Source organism: Elgaria multicarinata, chromosome 9 (assembly GCF_023053635.1).
Source record: "Elgaria multicarinata webbii isolate HBS135686 ecotype San Diego chromosome 9, rElgMul1.1.pri, whole genome shotgun sequence".
In the NCBI taxonomy this organism is placed as follows: Eukaryota; Metazoa; Chordata; class Lepidosauria; order Squamata; family Anguidae; genus Elgaria; species Elgaria multicarinata.
The window spans coordinates 23,664,399-23,689,238 of record NC_086179.1 but is presented as its reverse complement, the minus strand read 5'-3'; the positions used below and the strand labels follow the sequence as shown (position 1 = coordinate 23,689,238).

At 42.4% G+C, this 24,840-nt stretch overlaps 1 protein-coding gene across 1 annotated transcript in view; it reads left to right on the top strand.

Annotated features, from left to right (window-relative positions):
* Positions 1-23,941, top strand: part of SLC13A4 (solute carrier family 13 member 4) — a 43,587-nt gene extending 19,646 nt beyond the window's left edge. Inside the window, exons 8-16 of the mRNA XM_063134432.1 lie at positions 4,464-4,654; positions 8,188-8,307; positions 14,937-15,038; positions 16,133-16,234; positions 17,268-17,387; positions 19,094-19,196; positions 21,418-21,579; positions 22,287-22,424; positions 23,471-23,941. Coding sequence (XP_062990502.1) covers positions 4,464-4,654; positions 8,188-8,307; positions 14,937-15,038; positions 16,133-16,234; positions 17,268-17,387; positions 19,094-19,196; positions 21,418-21,579; positions 22,287-22,424; positions 23,471-23,608 — 1,176 coding nt within the window. The 3' untranslated portion in view covers positions 23,609-23,941. The remainder of the gene's footprint in view (positions 1-4,463; positions 4,655-8,187; positions 8,308-14,936; positions 15,039-16,132; positions 16,235-17,267; positions 17,388-19,093; positions 19,197-21,417; positions 21,580-22,286; positions 22,425-23,470) is intronic.
* Positions 23,942-24,840: the final 899 nt, after the last annotated feature.

Here is a 24,840-nt window from a genome sequence, read left to right as displayed (position 1 = left end):
TCCACCCAAATGCCAGTATGCCCCCCTCCCCAAATAAGTTTAACTGGCAGTGACAGCAGCAGCAGCAGCAGCGCTCCTGATTAGGAGTCAGCACCAGATGGCTGGATTTTGGAATACAAACAAGCCAGAGGCAAAATGGTGAAAATGGAGATGTGGTGTTTTATTTAAAAATTACCAACATGTTTCAGACCATAAAGTCCTTCCTTAGGGTAATTCAGAACAAAAATAAGCTATCAATTCTCTCATGGACCCACGGTCTCCACATCTCTGCTTCCACCCCTTCAATAGCTTAGTTTTGTTCTGAATTACCCTGATAAAGGACTTTACGGTCTGAAACGTATTGGTAATTTTTTAATAAAATACCACATCTCCGTTTACCCCTTTGTCTCTGGATTTTTGAACCACCATTTTAATTTCCCATGATGCTACACTAGGGGAAATTAAAATGGTGGCTCTCAAAGTCAGTCACTTGGTGCCGATTGGAGTATGGAAAGGTTGGTATCCAAGGTAACCATCCAAGGATACTGCATGCTGACGTTGGGCCTACCAGCGTGGTCTCATATAACTGGTTAAATTGCTGCCACATTTCATTTTTTGGCTTCCTCCAATATTGTTTAGTGTCTGAAGTTAACTAACCACAGGGCAGCTTATTTCTGGGCAGCTTCCCACAGATCTCTGTGTTACAGCAAGCTAAAAGAGAATTAAACTTCATCCAGGGTTATTTTGTAGTCTTTTGCAGTTTGATGGTTAGCCACAATAATTTCCTGTACTGTAGTCAAGACAACCCTCCAATATTCTCCAAATGCTGGTTCTTCTTTAAGGGTCCCTTAACCAGAATAGTGTCATTGGTACCAAAATACTTCTGCTGTCTCATGACTACTGAACATGGCACAGGGGCTCCATACAATTTGTCAAATGTGACTTAAGCCAAAGAGGGACTGTAGCTTAGGGATAGATCATATTGGACTCGGTGGACAAATATAAGGGACTTTTCTGTGTTCCAGGACTGAGTGTATTCCATCTGCCAGCTTGCCATGCCAATAGATTTGGTGTCCTTAGAACTAGGGCTGTGCGTGGACCCCCTGATTCACTTCGGAGCCTGATTCGGACATGGCATACAGGAGGCCATCTCTAAGTTCCCCAAGTTTCAAGTTTCTATGTTAATTTTTTTTAAAAAAGTTATAGGCGCTTTCCCCCCCAATGAAAGTCTATTGGGAAAAATGCAGTTGTCCTAAAATGGTGTCTGAATCAATCCAAATCGATTCAGATCGATCCAAACCACTTTAGATAGATTCGGAGACCCTCCCAAACCGCCTCAGATCAGTGATTCGGAGGTCTGAATCACCCCGATCCGCTTCGGATTCAGGAATACGATCCGAGATGATGCACAACCCTACTTAGAACCTCAACTTCCATCTTTTTAAAAAGAGGTTTCTAGCTCTCATGATCATCAAAAAAATCTCCATGCCTTTTCCTTTTCTCCACTTGCCTTGTTCAAATAACAGCTATTGGTTTATTTGAAAACAAAAAATAATGAAGGATGGTTAAGTTTAGTAAAACTGTTAATATATGTGCAAATATAACTGATTTGCCTAATTTATGCGGAATGCTGAATTTTCTGGTAACAAGCAGAACCAGTGTCTCTGTATGTAAGGCCTTTGAATATTTCCAAAAAGCCGATGTCAGGTTTGAGAGGGTGGAGAGCTCAGCAGAATTCTGTCTGCTGCCCCCCCCCCCCCAATATGCCGGGTAAAGCAGTAGCCACATTCTAATTAGTGCCAGGTAGCCATTTTAAATTCCCACAATGGGAAACTAAAACAGCAGTTTGCAGGTGCACCCAAACACTGCTGATCAGACTACAAAGTGTGTGTGGGGGATTAAATTAGGGATGTCCAAGAGAGTGAGGAATGGTTTGCCCTGGCTGATGTCCCATTAGACAGATGGACAGCTCAGATTGACTTGAGAGTAATTTGCCCAAGACCATTCCAAACATGATTAATTCGAGGTGAAACGTCTGCCAACTATTGCCCTGGCCTTCTCGCGTGACTTGAGGATTATCTGTTCCTAACAAACCCCGTCTGGACTGAATCTTTCCCCATAGGCTGCATGCGGATCAGCAGCCTGATTACAGTTTATCCTTCATTTCTGTCATTGACCAAACAGTTTGCAGGGAACTAGCGAAGGTGCCTCTTCTGAATCTTTTTTGTTCCCAGGGAAAATAAGCTGCCTGCAGAATGCAGACATGATGGCATGCAAAATGTCTCTATTCCTGGCCAGGCCAAACATTGAGACATTTTATCAGGCATTCTCACATGGCTGCCTGAACCCTACTACTTACTACCTATCTAGGTTGACCATATGGAAAGGAGGACAGGGCTCCTGTATCTTTAGCAGTTGTATAGAAAAGGGTGTCATTTGTATGCCTGCAGCCCCTGGTGAAATTCCTTCTTCATCACAACAGTTAAAGCTGCAGGAGCTATAATAGAGTGACCAGATACAAAAGAGGGCCCTGTCCTCCTTTTCATATGGTCACCCTGTACCCATCCAGTTTTAAAGCAGCTTGTTAGCAGATTTGGCACAGAAGAGTCCTTTTTCTTTTTTTTAGGTCTATTCAATTTCAAGCAAGTCCTGATGTAATGAACCTGTAATGATGCAATTGAATTGTCTGCGCTGCCTGGGACTTTCTTCTGTGCATTTGCTTTGTAGTTGCAACAAACTGCTGTGCATTATATGTTGTCTTTAAAGATATGAGATATTTTGCCATACAATGGAGGGGAAAATGGAGGTTAATTTGATAGTCATTTGGCCTTTTCCAAAACTATGTCATCTGTAATTGCCAATATCTGGGTGTTGTCTGCTGCTCAACTTTGAATATCCCCTAGGCTGAGCTTCTGTGATGTTGTGGAATGATCACAAACATTCTAATTCTGTGAAAGTAGAGGCAGTCATGTTATAGGGTGACCATATGAAAAAGAGGACAGGGCTCCTGTATCTTTAACAGTTGTGATGAAAAGGGAATTTCAGCAGGTGTCATTTGTATACATGCAGCACCTGGTGAAATTCCCTCTTCATCACAACAGTTAAAGCTGCAGGAGCCCTGCCTTCTTTTTTATCTTGTCACTCTAGTATAGCTAGAGTTTTCTATACATCTGTTAAAGATACTGGAGCACTGTCCTCCTTTCCATATGGTCACCCTGACAGACTGGGAAAATGCTTTGGGGAAAATGAAAATTCTGTTTGGCAAGAAGTGAAAACCTCGCACAGCCTAAGAATAGGAGCATCTATTTTTCAACACTGCTGGGAAGAGAAAGGGAGAGTATAGTCTGCAGTACACAGTCGATTGGGATGCTATGGAAAGGTGACGGCCCCGAAATTGCAAGAAAGCTTCACAATTAGCACAGGAGGAATTACATGCACTTGTCTGGGGAAGTAAGAAGAGCTGAATTTAAAACACTGATTTAGAATAACAGCTAAATTTTGGTCTATAAAATATTTTAAGAGTGTTCAACATGACAGTCCTATACATCAGATGTTAACCCCATTGATCACAATGGAGCTTACTCCCAGGTAAAAGAGTATAGGATTGCAGCCTTCATTTAAAAATAAGCACAGTGATGCAGTGCAGAAACAAACATGGTTGTAAAATGTGGAAACAATGTATAAGGCTAGATATTGTGTTGAAATTCATTATTTCAGTGCATTATAAATAAAATCCATGGGTAGTATGCAACACTGCCGGTTGGCTTACACTATTTACGTACGGCTTGAGTAGGCAACACTATACCAATAGCATAAGCTGTCATGACTAGTTTTCCCATGAAACCCATTGCACCAGCTTATGCTATTGACATAACACTCGAGGTTGCTTATGCTAGCTGTATGTTAGTAGCAGAAGTGGAGTGATAGTGTTCAATACTGCCGAATTCTTCCATAAATCTCTCTGAAACATTCTTTTCTTTCACTTTTCTGGAATACGTTAACTAAAGCCATAATCCATAATCATTTGTAGCAATCTGTTAAAGGTGATATAGCTATAGATTAATTAATCGTTGAATAATTAATTCAAGAACACTATCTTCAGTAGTATTTTTTAAGCTGCTTTCCCCAGCCCGATGCCTTCTAGATACCTTTGACTATATTTCCCATCGTTCCCAGTCATCGTGGCTGGCCATACTGGTGGGGTACATAGGTGTTATAGATCAACATATCTGAAAGGCACTATTTTGGGTAGGTCTGCTTTAAAGTACCCGCAAAGTACTATTTATTTTGGGATTATTGTGTGATAATGAACTGGGCTGTAGTTTTTAACATCTATGATTAGTGCTGAGCAATGGGAAATTTAAGAACCAATATTTAAATGAATTAACATGGGAAAATTAGCAATGGACAGTTTCTTTCTCCAAGAGCTATGTACCCATCAGCGTGGAGATTAGTTTAACCTACATGGTGTGGTTCCTTTACAGGCTCAGATCCTTGTTCTGCCACCTCAGCCACAAAATGTGGACCTCGATAGTAAACACCGGTACCCATCTAAGCATGATCATATGGTCTGCAAGTGCCTGTCGTTGAGCATCTCCTATGCAGCGACCATTGGGGGACTCACAACCATCATAGGCACCTCCACCAACCTCATCTTCCTAGAGTATTTCAACAAGTAAGTGATCCATCTACAATGACCACTCAAGACTGTGAGCCGCCACCAAATGGAGCTCACTTCAGAAGAAAAGGGTGGATTATCGTCTAGATGAGATTTACATCAGGAAGGTCATTCTTGAAAGTGGAGAAACTTTGGGCTTCACAGAAGATCTCAGAGCAGTGGATGCTGGTGGCTCCGATGTCAATTGGGTGGTAAATCCGCTCCGAGTTTCAGTCAGAAACAGTCTGAATGCTAAAGGAGCTATGGCTTCAGCACCTTAGGTAGATCCTTTAAAGTTTTGACTGAAACACAGAGCAGATTCACTACCCCACTGACTTTAGAGCTACCAGCTGCCACTGGCCCAGCTCTCAGTATAAAGAAGGCGAGAGTTTGGGTAGCCCAGAAAGCTGCATCCTGCACACCTCTGTCCTTACCCCAGGGTGAGCAGTTGTCCAGCCCTATGGTTCCCACTTCTACATTGACGAAAAGGAAGAAATTCATCACAAGAAAAGAGGTCAAAAGGGGGCAGCAATTTGCACAACACTTGCATATGCTAATTAATATGTATAAACGCAAATTCAGAAAGAATAACGACAATTTAAATAGAAATTCAATACATCTCATCATAGTGGGGGAGACTGACTAGGTGACCTTTGTGTCTACTCAGTCTGCTGTCCAGGTGATAACTGTTGATGGGTAATTCCAAGCCCCCTGCTCTCTCCTCCTTGTGGTTCTTGATCTTTAAACTGGGCTTGGACTGGGCATCCCTTCATGTAGAGGACACCTTCAAACACTGACATTGGAGACACTAGACAGGACCTGGGATGTATGCTTTCTGGGTACATAGCTGTATTAAGCTATGGGGCTGTCCCCTAGCTACAACACAGGAAGCTCATGGGAACTCCTAGAAAAGGCTCTATGTGGAAACTATTGTGATTCCCTTTGAAATGCTTTACTTTGTATTTATATTGTAAACTGCCCAGAGTTGTAAACCGCCGAGACAGCCTAGGCCCCGGGATGATATAGAAATGTAAATAATAATAATAATAATAATAATAATAATAATAATAATAATAATGCTTTTTCCCTTCCCCCCCCCACCAGTTACAGCCAAGTCTAGCCATGTTTGCACAGAAGTAAATCCTGTTCATTTCCATCTAAGTGCTTAGTTCTCATGATATTGAGGGAAATTTGAGATTCAGAATTAGCGGTCTGCTTAAGGCCGCTCAGAAAGTCCTTTTACTAATTGGTAATTTGAATTGGTGGACTTTCTCTCACAGCTCTTAACAGTTGACTAGACGGAACAACGTCCTTTTTCATTCCCACTTACGCTCTTCCCTGGTTCTTTATCACTAAAGGCTCCGGAATGGGCGGGGGAGGGGTCCTTTTGTTTCTTGGATGGCTCCATCTGTTCTAGTGATTTGTTCCCCCTGCAAAGTAATAATCTTTCAAGTGCAACATCATTATGCTTTTTAATGTAGCAAATTATGTTAACAATAGATGGGAAATTAATGAAGCCAAAGGCGTGCCTAAACGGCTTCAAAAGAAAAACGATCTGATTTTATGAATATTTTCATGCAAATTTACTTTTAAGGATTAGAGAGAGAGAGAAATATGAAATGCCTGAGAGGGCGAAGAGAATTTAAACACAACACTCTGCATCCTCTTGGTTTTTTCCCCCAAGAACTCTAATATGACTTCTACAAAACATTATGGAAGCCATACTCTTAATGTTTGGTGTTCACAAACATGTGCTACCAAAGGTTACACATATAATAAGACAACTTCATATGTTTCTCCTAGGGATGCTAGTGGAATCTGTTTGGGGCTGGACGTAGGCAAGCTTTGCCGTCTCAACCCCCCTCGGACTCTGGTCCGACATCCTCTCCCCAGCTCGACTCAGCACTCACCGAGTGGGGCCAGTTGGCAGATTTTCCAATGCCACAACAGCAAGAGTGAGAGGGAAACCCCTCACATGCGTCCTACTACCCTTGCTGGTGCTGTAACAGCGGTACAGGAGGGGGAGGAGATGGGAGCTTCCCTCTCGTCCTTCCCTTGACCCACTGCAACTGCAGCAGCAGCGCAACAGCAAGGGAAGAAGAATCCTCTTGTGGACGTGCGGCCACCACTGCTACCAACTCCACTTCCCTCTCCTCCTCCCACCCCTGCTACTGCAGCAGCCATAGCAGGACAGGAGGAGGACAAGAGGTGAGCTCCCCTCCCAAATGAACAGTTACAAGATGGGGGACACTTGGCTCAGCAATACTACAAATGAGAAAGATCTTGGAATTGTTGTAGATCGCAAGCTGAATATGAGCCAACAGTGCGATATGGCTGCAAGAAAGGCAAATGCTATTTTGGGCTGCATTAATAGAAGTATAGCTTCCAAATCACGTGAGGTACTGGTTCCTCTCTATTCGGCCCTGGTTAGGCCTCATCTAGAGTATTGCGTCCAGTTCTGGGCTCCACAATTCAAGAAGGAAGCAGACAAGCTGGAGCGTGTTCAGAAGAGGGCAACCAGGATGATCAGGGGTCTAGAAACAAAGCCCTATGAAGAGAGACTGAAAGAACTGGGCATGTTTAGCCTGGAGAAGAGAAGATTGAGGGGAGACATGACAGCACTCTTCAAATACTTAAAAGGTTGTCATGCAGAGGAGGGCCAGGATATCTTATCGATCCTCCCAGAGTGCAGGACAAGGAATAACGGGCTCAAGTTAAAGGAAGCCAGATTCCGGCTGGACATCAGGAAAAACTTCCTGACTGTTAGAGCAGTGTGACGGTGGAATCAGTTACCTAGGGAGGTTGTGGGCACTCCCACACTAGAGGCATTCAAGAGGCAGCTGGACAACCATCTGTCGGGGATGCTTTAGGGTGGATTCCTGCATTGAGCAGGGGGTTGGACTAGATGGCCTTGTAGGCCCCTTCCAACTCTGCTATTCTATGATTCTATGATTCTCATACACTTCATCTCCTGCTGCCAATGCAGTGGCAGCACAACAGAAAGACCATCCCCTTGTCCTCTTCCTGTCCCACGTTTACCTTGGCAGCAGTGGCAGTCGCATGTCAGCAATGGCAGGAGGTCCCCTCTGGTCCTCTTCCTGTCCTGCTTTTACTATGGCAGCAGTGGTGGCAGCCCCTGCCCCTGCAGACCTGCTGCTGCCACAGTACTCCCCTTTCCTTGTCCAGCCCTGCTACCACGGTAGCAGCAGCAGCATTTTGTGCAAAAAACAAAAAAACACGGGAGCTTTACCGCAGCTCATTCTGCTGATGAAAGCCAAGCCAAGTCCATTGAGGGGATCCATCGGGCCCGAAACGAGCTGAATTTCCCCATGGAAGACAAGCCTAATTTCCTCCCTCTAGGGATTGTTGTACTCCCCTCCCCATTTGCGGAGAAAGAACACATATATTTCAACTTTTTTTATTTAGTGAATTTATTTTATGAATACTTCCTTCTCGTAGTCTATGAACATTTTCATTTTTCAGTAGTGATACTTCAGAAAGCATCAGATGAAGTGATTGTGAAATGCATATTTTTAAAAATGTCTTTACAGCCACTACCCCAATGCTGATGTGGTGAATTTTGGTACCTGGTTCTTATTCAGCTTACCCATCTCTCTCATCATGTTGGTGCTGACCTGGTTCTGGATGCATTGGCTTTTTCTTGGTTGCAAGTAAGTGGAGTCTAGGAGTGGGAGAACCAGGCATGTCTGAGCTTACTGAAATTCTCTGAACATCACTTTAAGGCTCAGTTCAGACAACATGTTAGTCAACGCAGTGTGAAAACTCCACTCAATGGCTGAGTTTTTAGGAGGTACTCCCCACACAACATGTTCTAACTCCACCGTTGAGTGACTGTGGGCTACTGTCGAGTTGAGTAAACTCCATCGCAGCCTTTGATTGACAGTTCCTCTGCCCTCTCTCCTCCTCCAGTCCTCCCAATGGTATCCCAACAGCTATTGCTCTTAAAAAAAACAAAAAAACAATACCGGTGGCTCTCCTAGAGTGGCACTCGCTCCTTTCACCACTCTTGCCAGGGAACTCTGTAGCCAGTGGGAAAAGTCAACTCAATGGAAAACACAGAGCCCTCCACACAACATGTAACACAACGGTTGTGCATGAACTCTTCTCTGTACAGCATAGATATTCTGTGTGGGGTGTTTTCCAAAACAAACCTCCACTGTTGTGTGGAGTTTTCCCGCCAGCCAACACGTTTCTCAATGGTAGTGTAAAAACTCCATCGTGGAGTTCTAAAACCACCATTGAGAAATGTGTTGTCTGAACTGAGCCAATAACTCAGTTCCACTCACTCCCGTTCTTGTTCGTGACCTGTTCTTTTCGGTTCACTTGAATGGGGAAAATGCAAGTGTGAATTTTTTAAGAAATACACACTTTCCCCCGATGGACTGAAGCATGACAGTATTAATTGTACATTTTAAAAATTATGCATTCCCTTAAAAGTGTACATTTTAAAAAGTGCACATTTTGTGAATGTGAACACAAGTTTAGGAATTTGTGAATATTCTCGGATAATGTGGGCTCCCATTTTCATTTACATTCGCGGTTTAAATGAGGCATTTTCAGTGGTTCCTGACCATTGGCCATGATGGCTTCTGGAAACTGAAGTTCAACATGTCTGGAGATGTATCTTCTGCCCAACCCTACAGTAGAACATCAAAAAATTAAAAAATCCTAGTGCAAATTGAATTTTTTTAATGCAAATTGCCAGATGCAAACTAACCTAAATTACACAGGAAACATTTTCCAAAAAAAAATCTGATTCAAATTTTTCCCAAGAAAACCATAACACTAAATGCATCATAAGCAAAGAGGGCAAACACCATGGATTGTGACCTCTAAGAGCAGGTAGCTCCAAAGATGACATGAGGAAATGAGTTTCATTCTCCACATCTTCATGTACGGACAAATTCTGATTCCAATTTGTCTCATATAGGTGACCTTCAGTTATCAAACTGAATTGAAAGAACTGATCGTTGAAGCCCCAAGGGTTGGGGCCCCATCTAACTTAGGGAAGGCCTCATTCCAAACATCCTTTCCCAGCTTTCCCAATTGGAACTTGAGAACTTTTCCATATTCCCTCCTGAGTGCCCCTGTTTGACTCCTTGCAGGTTGATTCAGGTTGAGCAGGTTCTTGCTCACAGATGATTTGCTCTACTTCAGTCTCCAGTGGCCATTTCTGCTTCATCCTCCACCTCCTTCCTGCCCTCCCTGCCCCCCAAGGGCCCAGGGACTTACCTGAGGCAGCAGAAAGGCAGACGTGGAGAGAACTCCAGAAATGAATACGGATTCCTGCTGGTGATATTTTATTTCTTTTTATTTTATTTAAAACAAATTCTAACCCGCCTCTCCATCCTGATCAAGGCGGGGAACAACAACAGCATAAAACACATAAAACAATAATCAAAACACAATATACATTGTTAAAACTTCCTAAAAACATACTAAAAGCATCCTAAAATTCCACTGGATAGGCCTGCCGGAAGAGATCAGTCTTCATAGCTTTCTTAAATGCGATAGGACTGAGACTAGGGCCTAATCTACACCAAGCATGATATTGCACTATGAAAGTGGTATGAAAGCAGTATATAAAAGGCAGGAGCCACACTACTGCTTTGTAGCGGTATTGAAGTGCACTGACAACTGTTGGGGCCCATTGACACATACCATATACCGCTTTCATACTACTTTCATAGTGCAATAACCTCCTTGGTGTTGATCTGGCCCAGGTCCCAGCATCTGCAGTGGGAAATCGATACAAATAGCTATATGCATCAGTTTGCTACTGCTGATACTGGGGGCTTTGCTAGACCTGCCGGTATAAGCCGGCAGGGAGGCGGGGCTGCAGTGCGCTGACGTTAGCACGTGCCGCCCAGGGTTCCACACGCAGGACGTGCAGGGACGACGGAAGCCCTGCAGCGTCCGCCATTTTTTTTGTTGTTGTTTAAAGGGGCCGCGTGCGGCCCGAAGACTCCGGAGAAGGTAAGGGTTTTTTAAAAAAACGGGGGGGGGGGGGGGGAAGGATGGCAAGGGGGGGTGGCAAGGGGGGAGGGTGGGTGAGAGAGCGCCGTGCGCCACCACCCGAGCAAGCAGGCGAGCGGCGCTTGGGGCGGCATTGCCCGGGCAAGCGCCGCTCGCCTGCTTGCTCAGGCGGCAGCGCGCGGCGCTCTCTCACCCGCCCTCCCCCCTTGCCATCCCCCCTTGCCATCCTTCCCCCTGCCCCTCTTTCCCCCCCCCCGGGCCGATGGGCACAGCGCTTGTATGAGTGCTGTGCCAGGTCCGCGGCTTTCTGCGGCTACTCGCGAGCGAGTAGCCGCAAAAAGCCACGGAAGTAGCTAGACATTTCGCAGCTCCGGCCTGAAGCCAGGGCTGCGGAAAAAAAAAGCGCCATAAGCAACTTTGCTTATGGCACGTTAGAGGAGGCCTCAATGCGGCCTGGGCTCGGATTCCCCTGTGCGTCATCTGGACGCACAGCAGGGAAACCGAGTCTCAAGGCGCGCTAAGGCCTCGTCTAGCAAGGCCCTGGGACTTGTAATCCCAGTCCCAAATCCTTTGCCATGGGAGATCCACCTAGCAGTTCCACAGTTCTCCTGATGCTAACAGATGAAGACCTTTTTATAATACAAAAGTTGACTACTGATACCAATGTTTCTTCTTCTGTTTTATTTTGTTTTGAATCTCAATCTTAGCTATGGTTAGATTCTGTTGTGTACAGATTGGATGGGAAACTTTGCATATTATTATGAGCTTTTTTCCCTTTTCTTTTTTGCCCTACACAGAGTTGTATTGTAATTAGTGTACAATTAGGTGTTTTTTTTTTAATAGCAGTCTTCTGTTTTGCAAGGCACACTATTTTAAATAAAGAAATAGTTTTCATGTTAGCACATGAATAGCTGGAAGATGCTAATGACCTCTAGTTGCCACTGGTTTTATTGGGCTTAGAACATGGAACTGCTTCATTGAATCGCCTGGGCTTTCCTGTTTCCTAATAAAAATAGGCTATAATAAATCAGAAATAATGCATAATCCTACAACAAGTCCTAACACGATCCACAATTCTTTCACAAAGAGCATTCACATTCCATGTTGCAGTTCTAGTAATTTACCCTAATAAGGTTTCTTTTCTTTTTTTTAATCTGTAAGAGAATTAAACCTTTTATGAAACATTAGCAGATTCTGTGGCTCATTAATCTGTGACTCCTGTTTACTGCATCTCATTCAAGAATGTATTTCACTGGAAACTTGGCCCTGCAATAGTCCAAGAACAGGAGATAGGCAAGGAAGCCAAAAGGCATTTTGACTGAGCCCGACAGTGGGTCAAATATGCCTTTTCTGTGGGAAAAGGGCAACCCAAGACAGAAGATGTGGACAAGAAGGGGAGGAGGAGAAAAGAGAAAAGCAACATAAGGCAGAAAGGGGTGAAAGGATAGAAATCCTGGGCGAAAGTTGGGCCACTCCAACTAATGGATTAAGCCCCTGGCACCTGGAGACCCTTCCTCCAAGGAGCTCATGGTGGTATGCATGATTCATCCTCTCCCTGTTTTATCTTCATAACAACCCTGTGAAGTAGATCGGGCTAAGAGATAGTGACTGGCCCAAGGTCATCCAGCAAGTGTCCTGGCGGAGCAGGTATTTGAACGCTAAGTGTTACACCACTCTGGCATAATTCATGGCATAGCACAGAGCTACAGAAAACTAGGGATGTGCTCCGCTTCTAATCGGACCGGAGAAGCAGTAGCGGAGCGGGGGGCTTCGCCTGCCCTTAAGGCGGAGGCGAAGAGGATTGGGGGGCCGGCGGAGCGTGGCGAAGAGGATCGAGGTGAAGGCGGATCCTTCGCCTCGATCCGGAGCTCCACCGGAAAGGTAAGTGGGGTTTACCGGGCCCTGCCGCTGTCGCTGTCGCCCATGCGGCGACAGCAGCAGGGCCCGGTAACGCCCTCCACCCTCCTTTCCCTTACCTGTCTCTGTCCGCGGTCCGTCAGCATCTCCAATTGAGCCTGTGGTTCCAGCAGGAAGTCTGGGCCGCACTTGCGGCCCAGACTTCCTGGTGGAACCACGGGCTCAATTGAAGATGGCGACAGACCACGGACGGAGGCAGGTAAGGCCCCCCTCCTCCTTACCGGGCTCTGCCGCCGTCGCCACATGGGCGGCGACGGCGGCAGGGCCCGGTAACCCCCCCTATGGGGGGGACCGGAGCTCCGATCCGGATCCGGAGGTCCGAGCGGAGCGGAGTGGGCACAGGCGGAGTGGGGGCGGGGCAGAGCGGGCCGATCCGAAAATGGCAGATCTTAAAGTGAAGCGGAGTGGGGGGTCCGTGCACACCCCTACAGAAAACCACACCAGAGCAAAGACAAAAAAGAAGGTGAAGGAAATTTTAGAACTGCTGCAGTTAAATTAGGATGTCCAGTCCTGTGACACCGCAAACATGATCTCCTTGATCTCAAGACATGCTCCTGATTTGCATATAGAGCGAGATGAGATTCAAACCCGCTCAACCGTATAATGTACTTGTTATTGCCTTTCTTAAATAGAAGCATAACATTTACTTACTGACATGGAAAGCAAAGAGGTTGCTTGGCTTTGACTTTTACCCTTCAGTCAGAGTGGTGTGGAGCCTTGAGTTATGTGTGGTTCATTTGTACGTGACTTTCAAGATGGCGGCTTAATTTACCTCAGCCCTCAAGTATAGAAAGTGGTGTTTTTGCTCACTTGTAGATTATTAGGAGTTTTTTTATTTACTTAAGTTTTATTCTGCCTTTCGACAACAAGCTCCCCGCCCCCAAGGTGGCTCACAACCATTTAAAAAATAATATAAAGTAAAATCACAACAATAAAATACAATTAATAACAGCTAAAACCTTTGATTGCATTGTCAGTATACTACCTCCAGGAACAGAGGCAACATGCCAGACACTGGGAGACAACAGCGGGAGAGGTCTATTGCTCTCATGGCCTGGGAGCTGTCTAAACACACCCAAATCCACACAGTGGTTACAGATCTGAGGTGCATCAGTTATATGATGCAGCTGCAGATTTGCACCCACCGTGGAACTTTTCTGTGAAGCTGTGCAGTAAAAAAGCCAAGGAGTTATCCCAACTTTTTTGGTGGGAGTGAGGTCACCCCAGCTCTTCCACCATCTGACCATGATCTGTGGGCAATCCGGGAGGTGGTCCTGGCAGAAGGTGACTGACGATTGGTCGCTGGAAGCCAGGAAGAGGGCAATAGGCAGCTCAAGTACCCGGATGACCGCCAGAAACCACTTCTTGACAGAGAGTTCAGATTACCCAACACCACTCTGGGTAAGTGAAACCACAGGGTTTGGGGAAAAAGTGGTGCCAACACAGCACCGTGAAGACAGTTCACAATTTGTGCCACCTGGTTGGCCACTGTGGGAAAGAGGATGATGAACTAGATTAGGGATGCAGGAGAAATTCATTCAGTTCACATTTTATTGTGAATTCACCTAATGTCGCACTTTCGAAACACTATGAGAACAGAAACTCAATTATCCTTGGATGTTCACATTTTTCCAAATTTTACAGTGGAGTTCTCCAATGAAAATGCATATATCAGGGGAAATAATGTTTAAGAATTCATTATATTAGAAAACGTGCTGTTGAAAATGTGTATATTAGGCAATGTCCATATAAAATACACGCATGAAATATGCATGAAATTATGCATGCAAATAAAATATGCATGAAAATGCTTAGGAATTTCTGCATGAACTTTTAAAAAAAATTCTCGTAGTTCAGGACAAACTAAGAAATTAAGACTATAGAAATTCTCAAATTTTGAGATGAACCGAATGTAAGATTGGAAAAAATGAGAAACTAAGGGTAACCAAAATGGACACATTCGTCCATTCCTAAATTAGATAGCCTTGGGTCTGAAGGCTTTTTTTAATGTTCTTATTGAAAGGCTTTCTGTAAAGAACAAAAAACAACAACCCAGGATTATCACATGCTGTTTTGCGAATCCCATTCATTTTCAGTGGGATATTTTTTTAAGAGAAGTTTCCAGTAGATTATTCTTTGTAGGTTGAAGGAAAGCCACTGATTTCAGTGGAATCCACAGGGAGGGATCATCTTCTGTTCATTTTCATCAATGCTGAGAAATGCAAACATTTGGCAAGAGGAGTATTTATTTTTCTGTAATTAGTTCAGCTGCCTCCAGTACATGGATATCAAGGCAAATGCTGAAAATAGAGAACGTTTGATGCAAATCAAGCTTCAGTCCCATAATCTAATTACATTCTATTTCTACATTTCATATTATTCTCAGTTTTAAGGAGACATGCTCAATAAGCAAGAAGAAGAAGACCAAACGGGAAGAGATGTCTGAGAAGAGAATCCAAGAAGAATACGAGAAACTGGGAAATATTAGGTAAAAGAAGTTTGCAGGTTTTGCTTCTCATCTATGACAGTGGACCACAGGCCCAAGGAGCAGCAAAGGCCAAAACGACCCCAAAGGAACTGGCAACTACTAAAAGAAAAGGGCAACTAAAATGATGAAGGGGCTGGAACAGCTCCCCTATCAGGGAAGATTACAACAGCTGGAATTGTTTAGTTTGGGGGAAAAGGCGGGTAAGGAAAGACATGATAGAGGTGTACAAAATTATGCATGGTGTGGAGAAAGTGGATAGGGAGACATTTTTTTCTCCCTCTTCCATACCAGAATCATCCCATAAACTGATTCATGAGAGATTCAGGACAGATAAAAGAAGGGACTTCTTTTATGCAGCACATAGTTAAATTATAATGGCTACTACGGTGACCATATGGAAAGGAGGGCAGGGCTCCTGTATCTTTAACAGTTCCTCTTCATCACAATTAAAGCTGCAAGAGCCCTGTCCTCTTTTGTATCTGGTCACTCTAGCTACGCTCCTGCATTCAAATGACACCTGATGAAATTCCCTTTTCTATACAACTGTTAAAGATACAGGAGCCTTGTCCTCCTTTCCATATGGTCACCCTAAATGGTTACCAATTTGGATGGCTTTAAAAGGGTGTTAGATAAATTTCTGGAGGAGAAAGTTATCAACAGCTACTAGTCCTGATGGCTCTGTGCTACCTCCTGTATCAGTTGCTGGAGAACTTGGGCAGGAGGGTGCTGTTGCATTTGTGTCCTGGTTGTGGGTCCCTGGTCAACAGCTGATAAGTCACTATGTGAACAGAATGCTGTACTAGATAGACCCTTGGTCTGATCCAGCATGGCTCTTCTTAGGATTTTTATATTTTAATTAAAACCAATCAGCAACATCTTTGGTTGTAGATCTCTAATAGGGTGTTATTGTTGGTTTTTATTGTTTTTAATTGCTGTTTTTATTATAGTTATGTTTTTATTGCTTTCAGTAATTTAACTGTTTTTATCTATTTCATTGATGTAAACCACCTTGCGAGGGCTTCTGCCCTGAAAGGCGGCCAAGAAATATTGTAAATGAAATATTAAATGATTCCTTCTTTAAATTTCCTTCCTAGCTATCCTGAGATGGTGACCGCATTCTTTTTCATCTTGATGACCTTGCTCTGGTTTACAAGGGAGCCCGGATTTGTACCAGGCTGGTCGTCTTTCTTTGAAAAGTAAGTTCCTACTCAGAAACATTGGCTCATAGAATCATAGAGTTGGGTGGGACGGTGGGGTGGGGGATTCTCAACCAGGCAGCGCAACTTCCTGCTTGTGGCAGGAACCCCAGAGTTAGAATATCCCAAAACAGATGGCTATCCAGCCAGTTGTTTAGATAGGGCAGGATCTTTTGGCCAAAGTCTAGAGCACTGCAGCCTAGGAAGGGCGGTGGGGTAGGGGGCAATTGCCTACTCAGAGAGCAGGAAGTCATGATGGCATCAGTTTTCAGCAGAAGCAAACTCCATTTTATTCCTGTAGTTATGGTAGTGCAATGATGTGAGATTGACATGCAAAACTGCACATGCTCAAACTAATATTATTATTTTAAAAATCAGGGTTGGCACACTTTTGTTGCCTAAATGAGATGTGGTGTAGTGAAGTGGCTAAGAGACTGAGCTATGAAGCCAGAAATCCCTGGTTTGAATCTCACCTCTGCCATAAACTTGCTAGGTGGCCTTAGGCAAACCACTCTCTCTAAGCCTCAATCTTAGTATCTGCAATAAAGGGGATACTAATATAGTTTTATGCTTATTTTAATACTGCATTACAGTTAGATCTCAGGGTAGTTAAGCCTCACTTTACAGAAGTATAAGGATTACTACAAGAGGATGCATGTGAAGTGATTTGAACATGTGAAAGCAGTATACAAATATTTAGCAATAATAGCAGTAGTATTCCTATAACCCAGCCTTCCCCAATCTGGTGACCTCCAGGTATTTTAGACTATGACACCCATTGGCCATGCCAGCTGGGGCTGATGGGAGCTGAAGTCCAAAACATCCAGAGGCCACCAGGTTGAGGAAGCCTGCTTTGACATGTGGGATAAAAATGCATGATAACTTAGTGTTCAGGGGATGTGATTTGAAACCTGAGAATGATAGAATACCATTGCAACAAGCCACCAAGAGAAAACAGAAAACAACAAGACATGAATCTCTTTGCTGCTTTATTGCTCCTGCTTGCCGTAACAACCCAATGTTGCTTCTCTAGGAAAGGCTACCGGACTGATGCCACCGTCTCGGTCTTCCTTGGCTTTCTCCTCTTCTTGATTCCAGCAAAGAAACCATGCTTTGGAAAGAAGGGGAAAGGTATGAGAGACTCGCAAATGTGGTAGTAACTTCACATAGCTGCTGTAGGTCTCCAATACTTCTCACAAGTATCTATGGATGAGTTCACACATTCAAATAACTAGCAGACATAACAGCAGTGAGCATCAAGTTATAGTATGTGCATGTGCTTTGTAACTTCCTAGATTGACTCTCTTTTGAACTCTCCAGGTTGGCTTCAAATGGGGATGATCAGAATTTTCATATTCTCATTTCAACAAATTGAAGCCAGAACAGGGGCAGTTATTTGCCATTCAGAAAGAAATGGATCTATGGTAAGGTGTAACAAAAGCAAGGAAAGGTGAAATCCTTAACAAACAACCAGATAATGCTAAACAAAAAGTTAAGGATATATGCAATAAAACAGTGATATTTAACGGACAAGAATAAAATTAAAATTAACAATAACATTACATTAAAAATACAATAACAGGAACAAATATCTGACAGAAACAACATAAAATGAACAGGCCAAATACGTTTCAACACGAAGTCTTCATCAGTGGCCAATGCTAAAATACAATATGCAAAGAGAGCAAATTACATAATATACATGCAGGGGCAAAAGGACCTAACATAGGTTTCTATAAAAGTTGTTTTAGATTTAGACAAAAAAGACGTATATCTGCAGCTTTAACTAGAGTGACCAGATACAAAAGAGGGCAGGGCTCCTGCAGCTTTAACTGTTGTGATGAAGAGGGACTTTCACCAGGTACTGTATGCATACAAATGACGCCTGCAGAAATTCTCTTATCTATACAACTGTTCAAGATACAGAAGCTCAGTCCTCCTTTCCACGTGGTCACCCTACTCTATGAGCTGTTGAGTTTTGATTTAGCCCTATCTTCTATTTATGCAGCTTTCATTGTGGGTTTTTCTTGATGAGGCTTTTATTGTGAGTTCGTCATTCCTCACTCATGGTAGTTTACGGATGCTTTAAATGATGTTGTCATCCTCCAGTTTCAATGCATCTTACCAACCACTTTTCCATTTTGGGAGAAGGGGGAGGGGAGAAGTGGTCTTTTTTTAAAAAAAGAAAAAAAGAAAGCAAAACAAAGTGCAATTTTGCACCAGTGTAGTTGTGCCGTTCCTCTTTTTTCCATTACACCACAGCACCACCTAGAGGTTATACCGCAGCAAAAATAGAAGAAAGGCAAAATTGTGTAGAGTTCTGATCTTAATCCTGCAAAGGATCCAGAAGCAGAATAGCAGGTTAAAACACCTCTTCTTGAAAAGCTCTTAAACTCCAATTTTAATAGAAATTTTTAGACTTTAAAACTGTGTAGATCAGAGTGATACAGCTCAGGCAGAATGTCTGTCTCTGGTAATTTTGCCAAAGGCAGGGGAGGAACCAAGGATAATCTTTGCAAAATATTATTAGTATAAAAAAGGTTTACTGATGTGGCACCTTCATTAAACCTTTTTTATACTAATAATATTTTGCAAAGATTATCCTTGGTTCCGCCCCTGCCTTCGGCTTGTTTTTTCACTCCCTCACGGGGTTTCCCTTCTCTTCCTGCATCTGTTAATTTTGCTCCTGTTTACAAACTCTTTGTGTCGTTTTGTAACAATTACTTGACAGTGTAATTCACCCGAAGCTGAGTTTGAAGAACAGGCTTTGCAAAAGAATCTAGAAAAATGGCAAATTTATTTTTCTAGACGTAATTTTTCCTTTCTTGCAGGAGACGTTGGGAATTCCACAGGCGTCAGCTCAAGGGAGCCAATCATCACCTGGAAGGACTTTGAGAAAACGATGCCGTGGGAGATTGTGGTTCTGGTGGGAGGTGGTTATGCTTTAGCAGCTGGATGCAAGGTAAGCTCATGATCTCCATTTGTGCAAAAAGCCTCTGTGCTGAAACAGAATCTGCATGTTCAAATGTCTGTCTTCCTAACAAAAATGCCTCGTTCTGTAAGGCAAGAGTAGGGGACCTTTTACTGTCAATGGTGGCATTTCCTTGGGGGTAACCTCTGTCTGGGGTGGGGAGCAGGTGAGCAGCATTCTGGCAGTGAGCAGGGCTGAAACGAAAGATAGGTGAGGCCAGAGCCAAAAGAGGGCAGAGCCAACTCTTCTCCCTCGCTTTCTCATTGGGGCTGTTCACACAACACACTATTTTATTTTATATTTATTTATTTATTTATTACATTTTTATACCGCCCAATAGCCGAAGCTCTCTGGGCGGTTCACAAAAATTAAAACCATAATAAAACAACCAACAGGTTAAAAGCACAATTACGAAACACAGTATAAAAAGCACAACCAGGATAAAACCATGCAGCAAAATTGATATAAGATTAAAATACAGAGTTAGAACAGTAAAATTTAAATTTAAGTTAAAATTAAGTGTTAAAATACTGAGAGAATAAAAAGGTCTTCAGCTGGCGATGAAAGGAGTACAGTGTAGGCACCAGGTGGACCTCTCTGGGGAGCTCATTCCACAACTGGGGTGCCACAGCGGAGAAAGCCCTCCTTCTAGTAGCCACCACTAACCCACATGGTGCTTGAGTGTGGGTTGTTGTTGAACTGTGGGGTTGGCATGTTGTCTGAACCCAAGATATTTTTCACATTGTGGCTTGTTAACCTCCCTGAACAACCTGACAACAAACCAAGGATCCTCAAGATGACTTTTGAGAAAAATAAGCCACACTGCATGGTTAACAAGCCACCCTGTTGAAAATGTGCTGGGTTCAGACAACATGCTATAAGCTAAGGTGACCATATGAAAAGGAGGACAGGGCTCCTGTATCTTTAACAGTTGCATAGAAAAGGAAATTTCAGCAGGTGTCATTTGTATATATGGGGAACCTGGTGAAATTTCCTCTTCATCACAACAGTTAAAGTTGCAGGTGCCCTGCCCTCTTTTAAATCTGGTCACTCTAGTATAGCTCCTACAGCTTTCACTGCTGTGATGAAGAGGGAATTTCACCAGGTTCTCCATATATACAAATGACACCTGCTGAAATTCCCTTTTCCCCAGTAAAATAGAAAAAAGGTCATTTCAAATAATCTCTAGAAAAGCCTTAAAAAAAGAATAGATTTCAAGGCAAGCCAAAGGGAGTTCATTCATTCATTTAAATTCATTTTTTAACATTTCTATACCACCCAATAGCCAAAGCTCTCTGAGTGCTTTGCAAAGATTAAAAACCCTAAAAATACAATATTGTACATAATATAAAACTGTTACATACAAACATATAAACAGAGCACATGCACACACAATTTAAAAAACAACAATAAGAAATCCCAGGACTCAGTCTAAAAGCTTATCATATGCTGCCTAATGCTTGAGAGTAGAGGAAGGTCTTAACCCTGTGCCAAAAAGATGACAATGTTGGCACCAGGAGGGCCTCTCTGGGGAGATTATTCCATAATCGAGAGGCCACCAGTGAGAAGGCCCTCTCCCTTGGAGGAGGGCCTATGATGATAAATGTAGTATACAGCTAGGTTCATGCTGGTTCACCCGTCACTAGCTACAGCCAGGATCCTTTTATTGAGCTATGTGTGTCCATTGTAGCAGCCAGTTTGTGGAAGCACTAAAGTAAAATATACATACATACATACATATATTTATTTAAACTATTTATATACTGCTTGATATCATAAGATCTCTAAGTGGTTTACATAAGAAATACATAAAATACAATTACAAAGCCAACATAAAAACCATATAAAATAGCAAATACCGGTACAATGTTACAGAAACAGTAAAACATCTTAGTTCAATTACACTTGAGGGAAAGCCTATGTAAACAGGTACGTCTTTAAGAGTCATAGTTTCCACCTCTCAAACCACGGATGTGTTACAGTGACATGTTACCGAGGATGGGTGTCCACTAACTTGCTGTGACTGGATGCACAACTGGTCACAAGTGATGATCAAGAAAGACTTCTCAAATGATCCGAGGGGTCAATTTGGTGTATATGGGAAAGACAGTTTGCTAGGTTCCATTACATCCCTGCAGCATAGGATGCTCAATGTCTGGAAAAGATGTCCCACTTCAGAGTTTCCTTCTTTCACCATCCTCTTTTCCCTCAGACCTCTGGCCTTTCCACATGGATTGGGCGGCAAATGTTGTCTCTGAGTAGCCTTCCATCTTGGGCTGTCAGTCTGCTAGCCTGCCTCCTGGTATCCATAGTAACAGAGTTTGTCAGTAACCCAGCAACCATAACAATCTTCCTACCTATTTTATGCAGTATGGTGAGTATAGATTTTGGATTGAACATTAGACTTTGCAGAAAATATCACTAGAAGGGTGTTTTGTTTTGTTTTTTCTCCAAGGGACCCATGCTTGATTTTACTGAGCTTGCTGTTTTATTTAATAGTAATAATAAATGATATAGATATCCACATTTGTCCTTTTTTTAAATCTTCCTTCGTATATATATATATATATATATATATATATATTTACTGTGCTTGGATTTGCAATATTCATCATAAAAGTGGTTTAAAACAAAAGTATTTTAACTAAAACCATGATTAATATTGCAATGAAATGGATTGTTTCCTATATATACAAGATATTTAAAGTGAGTTTTGTTATTTGTTCTGCTGGAATAAAGAGGACACGGAATTAACACTGGAGAAGGAATAAATTATTCGTTATTATATTTTTATCCCACTTTTCTTCCAAGTGCACATGGTGTCCCCACTCCATTTTATCTTCATAACAACCCTGTGAGGTTGGTTAGGCTGAGAGATGGTAACAGACCGAAAGCTACCCATGGAGCTTTATGGCTGAGTGGGGATTTGAACCCAGGTCCACTGGATCTTACTCTAATACTAATACCACTACTTGACATTAGCTATCAAATGCCATGGCTTCCTCTAAAGGCCAAGGATCTGGTTTTGTTAGCGAATTTCCTTCAACTATAAAAATAAATTCCCCCCCTCTCTCTCTTTAGTCAGAAACTCTGCAAATCAACCCTCTGTACACTCTGATTCCTGTCACCATGTGTATTTCTTTTGCGGTGATGCTCCCAGTAGGCAACCCTCCAAATGCCATTGTCTTCAACTATGGGCACTGTCGGATCAAAGATATGGTAAGTATTAATGATGCATCCGGAACCCATGATCAAATCAGCTAGGTGTGGAAATAATCAAGGACTCTATCTTAATGCAGTAATAATAAAAATAGGCTCACATCGTAGCTGATTTGTAGTGGGATTGAAACTATACTGTCCCAGATTTAAAATTGGATAGTATTTTGAAATAGAGAGTTTCAGTTGTCAGATCAATGTCCGTGAAATACTAAAGGAAATAATTTACTTTTGTATGTATTTCCCTTAAAGTATACTTTTTTGAATGCATTTTTCAAGTCGAGAACTGCAATGTAAAATTCCAAGTGTTCAATCATCTGATAGATACACAGTCTGATGTGTGCATTAGATTAGGAATTATGCATAGGTTGGTTCATTGAAAAATGCAAAGAAATTCTCCAACATCCCTAATAGTGTTTATATTTATATTCAGATCTCCGCTGTAGGCTTTTGTATGTGGACAACCAAACCCAACTACAAAGAATTGGGGTCTCTTTGAACTGCCATCCGTTTTCTATTTAAGCCTCCTGCTGATGGCTGCATGCCCATTGGGCATCCTTAGAAACTATATATGCTGCATTCACCATTGTACATAACCACATAAAGCAATGCTTACTGTGGGCCTCTTCAGCTGGGTGTTTTGCAGGACAGGTTCCATGGATATGCCATGAGTACCATGGCAAACAAGGAAGTCTCACACCGCTCCTTTAAAACTTGCTAAAGCAGCTTCATCTGTGAAGTTCCCCACCTGGTTTACAAATAGATGGTGGAGGGCTGTGCTTGCATTAAAATAGGAAACAGGGCCACAATGCAAACAAGGTTTCCCTCTTCTGCTCTAGCATGTATAAGGAATTGAAAACGTCTTTTTTTTTCCAGAATGGTGAGGGCTCTAACTTACAGGCTCTAACTTTAAGGAAAGTGAAAGTAGATAGTTTCATAATTTCGTTGAACCCATCTCCACTGGTGCTCTGAGGCCTTGCTGCCCTGAGTGGAGAATTCCTGCCCTAACTGGTTACCATTATTGTACTCTGTTTTCTTTTCATCCTTAGATCAAAGCTGGCTTTGGTGTCAATCTGATTGGTCTAGTAGTTGTCACAGTGGCAATAAATACTTGGGGAATCAGACTCTTTCAACTGAATATGTTTCCAGACTGGGCAATTGTCAGCAACATCACTGGCCCATCATAGTCACCACTGGCAGAATTCGCTAGATTTCAGCAATTGAAGCAATGTATTTGCACACACTTTAAGAAAGGAAGACTTGAGTGTATATTATTCCAGTAAGCAGAACTAAATACTCCGTTTGAGTTTTTCTCAGAGATCATCATGTCTCCACCATCTAGTACTCTCTTTATCTTTGAAAACTACAATGGAACGATTTTGCTTTGGGTTTTTTCCAGACCTTTCCCATTATTTCCACAGAAAACCAATTTTTGACAGATAGAACATGTAACCAGTCTTTATCATTTTTTACTTGATGGGGTATATATAACTCACAGTGGCTTCAGTTCTACATTTAAAGCTTGTTTAAAGGTTGTATCTCTATGTGTGGGTATATATATATATATATATATATATATATATATATATATATACACACACACACACACACACACACACACACACACACACATACACACACACACATACATATACATACATTTACATTTTTAAATGTAGAAAGTTGCATATGGAGTTATTTACTTTGTAAGGAGAAACTATTTAATCATCCATTGCTCTGGGAAATACAAGATATTTGAATCAAAGCCCCCAAGCATTATTTTTGGGGGGCCTGTACAAACCTGTGTCCTTCCCATGCACATACCAAGGCCCTCTCCAAACATACAATCGCGTGTGTCAAAAAATAATTTAATTCTGAAATTACATTTTCTCCATTTCTGAAACCACACCATGGCCCACACTGAGGCGTTTCTACCATGACCCAATTTTTGTATTTTACTTTAACTTAACATCCAGCTACGAAAAAGGTCCTTCAAAACTTGCTGCCTATTTTATACTTTTTTTATTAGTCCTAGTAAAGGTAATAACCTATTGATGTTTTGCTTTTGGATGCTTTCTTTTTTATTCTAATGGACTGATGTGGCAGTTATAGAACAGACCGATTCATTTAAATGCTTTATTTTTCTGGGCTTTTGCACTGCAAAATCTCCCCAGAATCCATTTCTCTTGCATGTTCACACTGAATACACAAAATAGCTCGGTGACTTCTGTTCTTGCCCCATAGTAGAATGCCTGCCGTTATTTTAAGGAGTGAACTGGCAATGTGTAAAAACAATCTCTAGGCTATGCACACTTCACTGGAAATTAATTGGTGGTTGTTTGTAAATTTCATTTAGGGCACAATCCTATGCACCTTTAGATAGAAAAAAGTCCTAAAACTCTCAAGATTCCCCAGTCAG